At 42.8% G+C, this 5,406-nt stretch overlaps 1 protein-coding gene across 1 annotated transcript; it reads left to right on the forward strand.

The window, feature by feature from the left end:
* Nucleotides 1–2,670: 2,670 nt before the first annotated feature.
* On the forward strand, nucleotides 2,671–2,826 carry DFJ58DRAFT_673776 (uncharacterized protein; the record flags this gene model as incomplete). Its single annotated transcript, XM_041383078.1, has 1 exon — nucleotides 2,671–2,826. A coding segment is annotated over one exon (156 nt), but the record flags the coding sequence as incomplete, so codon positions are not given.
* Nucleotides 2,827–5,406: the final 2,580 nt, after the last annotated feature.

A 5,406-nucleotide genomic window follows, 5' to 3' on the forward strand; every position in this document is an offset into this window, starting at 1 on the left:
CTATATCCTAGTTTTGGTGCAATTGATTCCGCTCTTGCCAATCTCTCTGATCACGTGTCGCTTGACTTGCTTTGAGTGCACGTCGCTAAAGTTCCCTCATAAGTCTGATTTTCGCAATGTAGGGATCGCTATTGATAGTCGAGCTATAATCTAGTCGCTATCGGGCATTCCACTTGCACTATCATACCTTATTCCTTGCTTTCCCTTCTTTTGATTTCTTCTCGCTGTCACTAGTCAGACATCGCATAGCGCTATCACATAGGACAATTTGCATAGCACTCCTCACTTATACGCACGTTTCTCTGTCGGAACTCACTTGTCACTAGTCGCTGATCGCTACAGCGCTACTCATTGGTTTTTTGGTCTTAGGTCGCTATAGGTTATTAGCCCTTCACATCATCGCTACCCTTGCATATTTGAAGGGAGTTGCTTCAATAGCAGTCCTCTTGGGTCGAATACTACACTCGCACCTATTTGGATAAGTAGCGCTAGTTTCTAACCAGCCTAGTAGCTATTACTCTTTCACACCGGAATATATTAGTCAAAGAGATAATTCAAGAGACAATTCAGGAGGTTTACCAGATCAGACATGAGTGGAACACATTGGGTTGAGACACATTAGTCGAACAGACAATTCAAGAGACAATTCAAGAGGTTATTCAGGAGGTTCACCAGGTCAGACACGAGCGGAAACACATTGGTTGAGACATGTTAGTCGAACAGACAATTCAAGAGACAATTCAAGAGGTTTACCAGGTCATACATGACCGTAACACATGCGAGTCACCAGAACAACTGAGTTGCCAGAACACATCAGTCAAGGAGACATTTCAAGAGACAATTCTGACCATGGTGGATGATACAGATGATATCAGCCGGAGTTCAAATCTTGCTTGAACACTAAATGAGACAGATGGTGCTAGTTGAGGAGCAAGGTCAGCAACGCTTGCGTGATTATTCAAGTTTGGCCACAAAGATCTGTTGCCAGCGGTACTAAGCAGCTCCTCCCACTAGCACCGATTGATCCTCCAATTCCCATCTGTGATCCCAGAGTCGATGCTTCCCTCAATAGGCATTCGATTAGTTTCATGCCCTCCAGGACGCGCTCCTCTTCAAGCCATATAGGAAGTGCACATTCTTTGAGATTACACTGATGTCTTCTGAAAAGCTCATAAATGCCTACAAGCGCAAATTTGAAGTAAATGACTTACCCAGGATAATACATAAGGTCATACACAACTGGCAAACTCAGATTTGCAAGAGGATGCCCGCTCTCCAGATCCAGGCCCAGTAAAGGCATGGCCTCCTGCAGTCTGGAAGGATTTTTGAGAGAGAGAATTGATAGAGAGGATGAGCGCTCTCCAGATCCTCCAGAGACCAGGTTCCAATAATGCCTATAGCCAGTCCACGGTCCGAGTAAAGCAATTCTGAATATGATGAGCAATACGAGTTGGAGTGAGTGTTCACATGCAACTTTCTACAGATGGGCAAGACAAAGGGCAATTAGAGGAGGTAAGATGGTGAGAAGAGAAGGTAAGACTCGGACCCTATGTCTTTGGCTCAAGATTGAAGTAACATTATAAATATCAACACCTACACAACCGTTATGATCATTATCCCCATGCCCAACCAATGGAAAAATTTTACTCCCAGTGTTCTGACCTTCAGGCAGCTCCACTGGAGGTAATTGCGTCACATATTCTTTGCATGTGGAAAGCATGCCAGACAGACCATCAGATTGTCCTTGAGCTGCAGAAGCATATTGACACAACTCGCTACGGCATCAGGTAAGTCACAGGGTTTTTATTCCTCATACATAATGTAACGTTAAACACTAGATGTACCAAATTTCTCGAAATCTGCAAAGCAATTGGTCTTCAACGGACCCGTCAGCAAGCGCATACTGTTGAGTCTATTCACAATGCAATGGTCGAGTTACATGCAATCTATCCAAATGCGGGAGCACATGAAATGGCAAGCTTACTGTAAGGTAGAAATCGCGCAAAAGAGACCAGTGTCACGTGATAAACGTTACAGAAAGGTGACAGAATGCAAATTAACAATTAACATACCATAGAGCTCAGAGTTACAGAATTTGAAAAGATGACATTGACAAGAATTATGCTACACAGAAACTTATCTTTTCAGAACTATGATAAATGAGCTAACGAGTGAGATAATCGATGTTCTTGAAAATGTGCCGCCAGTGGAGTGTGAAGCTGAAAGTCCAACACATCATGCCGCAAAGCCGTGGCACTGGTGATCTGTAGCATGGTATGGGCAACAACAAGACCTGGCGAAAACGGCGTGGTGACGCCTTGCTGCATGGCAAGCATTCAAGAAAGCAAAGGCTCCACTGGTAACAGGTTCTGATCTATAGAATGATGAAGAAGTGAGTAGTTTTTGCAAGTTTCACTGAAAACAGAGCTCGCTGATATGTCTATAAAGTTTGAAAATACTGCATCAGCACCCATTTTTACCGCGGAGGATCGTATGGACACACCAGAATCGACTACACAGGCACAGATCCCCTTGGCAGACATGGCCAACACTTTAGACAGAGCAAAATGTGATTCATTCACTGGATGCAGTGCCTTTGTCATCCATGCGACGGTATGTTTTTTATTGATAATCAGATCCAATGACATCAGCTGACAAGTAAATCTCAGCTTCGCAACTCGTTCTGCACGATTCATTGATGCTTATCAAAAGGGATTAAACGGTGTGAGAGCTGCATGGGCTATCAAGAGGTACCGAGGGCATTGTGTCCGACTCCTTCCTCCCAGCATCATGCAAGAATTTGATGATGCTCACTCGACTGCCTGAGCCTGAGTCTGACCATCTATTTTCTCAACTTTATAGACACTATTTACATCATAGTATAGTCCTACTTTTCACATACACTACATACATACTTAGGTCCTGCATCTTGCAAAGTACTATAGACACTCCGACCACTGGCACGTTCGGCAGACTTCGGCATCAACTGTTCTGCACAGCGTCACACTTTGTCACCTCACGTGAGGTTGGTCGGTTTTGCATGGTGTCTACCTTATCATGAGCAGGATATGAGCGTGGCTAGGTGATATGACTGTGCTGACTGTACTGCATTTAGGTTGCTGACTCTTTTTCATCTTAGGAGTGTCATAACATCATACTTTGCAGTGTTTGAACCTGATCTTGTCCGTGAGCATAAGGCACGTCGCCTTCAAAGAAGGCGATTCTGGGCCGCTGGCGTGAATGACTTGTTTGCAGGTCGATCAGCACGATGTGAAAATCACAACCTGACTAGATACCTGTAAAAGTACTTAGCCAGTATATGAGGTCTTAGCTCTGCCTAGCTGCTTTACTTGCAAGCAAGAGCGTTCGACCCTAAAGGGGGTCTGCTGTCTAGTTAAGTCGAAATATGTCAGTACTAGGCAAGGAGTGGAACTCGAATAGAAAGGTCGAGTCCGATGATAGGAGATGAAGTCCAACATAGGGGATACCGAGTCCGATGTTTCGGGGATCGGGGAGGACGGGAAAGCAAGGGAGAAGTAAGGAAAAATGCAGGGTTAGGATTGGGAACACAAGGGAATGTTTAGGGAAATGAGCGACTGAGGTTCAGATCATAAGGAGAGGAAATCAGGTATATTCAGCAGGTATAGGGGATAGGGACTAGGTAGGGTGACCAGTATCAGGGAATTTCTCCCTTCTACAGAGTGGTCCAGTATGATCACCTATGAAGTCCTATTTAACTAGCTACGTGCGAGTCCAGGATACAGTAGGCGAAAATAGTAGCTCATCGTCGGACCCAATTAAGTATGTAAAAGCACATGAGGTGCTGCAGCCAGTGGGAATCCTCGTAATATGGCGGGTTGCGTCGGGGATGGCCAGGGGTGAGTCGCACGACATGGGGTATGGTCAGGAGTTGTATACTAGCTTCATACGAGCCTAGCAAAAATATAGTTGTCACAATGATAAATGGCTCAAGTTTGGTCTGGGGCTGCACATGGGGTATTGAGCCGTTCTCTGGCCACATTATGTGGATCCGAGTCTGGCACTCTAACAGAAATCCGCAGTTGATTCTTACCTAACACCTTGACATGCTTGAGGAACTTGGCCGTTGACATGCACGAAACCTGTTTCGTACATGGTCATGGCAAATTTATGATACATGCAATTCTGCTTTATGTTTTTTTATGATGTTTCAATGCAACTACGTTGCTCAACATCATGTTTTGTTTTCAAATCGAGGACGATTTATTTATTGTTCCCTGCGGATGACACGCACGAAGCCTGTTTCGTACATGGTCATGGCAAATTTATGATACATGCAATTCCTTACTATAGTCTATGCACTTCCCCTGAATTTCTATACCCTACTTCAATTTACTTTGGACATTTCTGAGCATGTATCACCAAGATACGACTTAGTGGTTCAAATTAAATACTTAATGTACCCTTTATCCTTTCTATAACTCTTTATTTTATTTACCCCTATGACAAACATATGCCATGCCACTTCATTTGTATTTGTGTACTTAAGGCTGTGGTACCAAACAAGTTGACAATACAAATAAACAACTTTGGATTGGTAACCAAACAAATGAGTCATAATGAGTCATGTCTGCTATGACTCATACTGAGTCATCTTTCTTACTAACTCATTCCATGACATTCCATGACATTCTATAGTTCTTTCTCAAACATTCTTGAATATTCTATAGTACATTAGTAATCAGTAGCACAGCCACTAGTCTAGTAGTATATAAGGGGGCTCATTTTCCCTCTTGTGAAGCAATCAATTTGATTCCCAAGTATTAACAGAGTGAAGCACAGTTAGGGGAACGTAGGGGAACATTCTTTCACCCCTTAGATTCTTTGTCCCCATTATTTGAGTAAACATTCAAGTGGATATCAGGAGAAATATTAGCTTATTAGCTCCATTGTTTTGACATTATACTTCACATTCTTCAAAAGTATCTGGCCACATTCTTGAGCCACATTTGATTACATAATCTTCAATTAGCACATTCTTAAAGCACATTATACTTCACATTCTTCAGAAGTATTTGGCTACATTCTTGAACCATCTTTGATTCTATCGTCTTCAATCATTCTAGTTCTCTTTTAGACACAGGAAAAGTTCTGTGGGGAGAATTTCACATATTATTCATCAATTAGGGTAGACACAAATAAGACCTACAATCTGTCAATGAATATTAAGAGCTTGGCCACTTAAGACTACATCAAGAAGGTGTACTCTATTCTGGACTGCGTCATTACTCATTGTGAGATCCTGAGCAGCAGAGAGTTGGTTTCAAGGCCACGTATTGGGACGATCCTGCTAGTGAATTTGTTCTCCATTGCTGAAGTATTAGTAAGGAATATCCAAGAGGGATATATATAGTATAGTTTAGTTCA

Source organism: Suillus subalutaceus, assembly GCF_016647625.1.
Source record: "Suillus subalutaceus strain FC151 chromosome Unknown DFJ58scaffold_932, whole genome shotgun sequence".
NCBI classification, from domain to species: Eukaryota; Fungi; Basidiomycota; class Agaricomycetes; order Boletales; family Suillaceae; genus Suillus; species Suillus subalutaceus.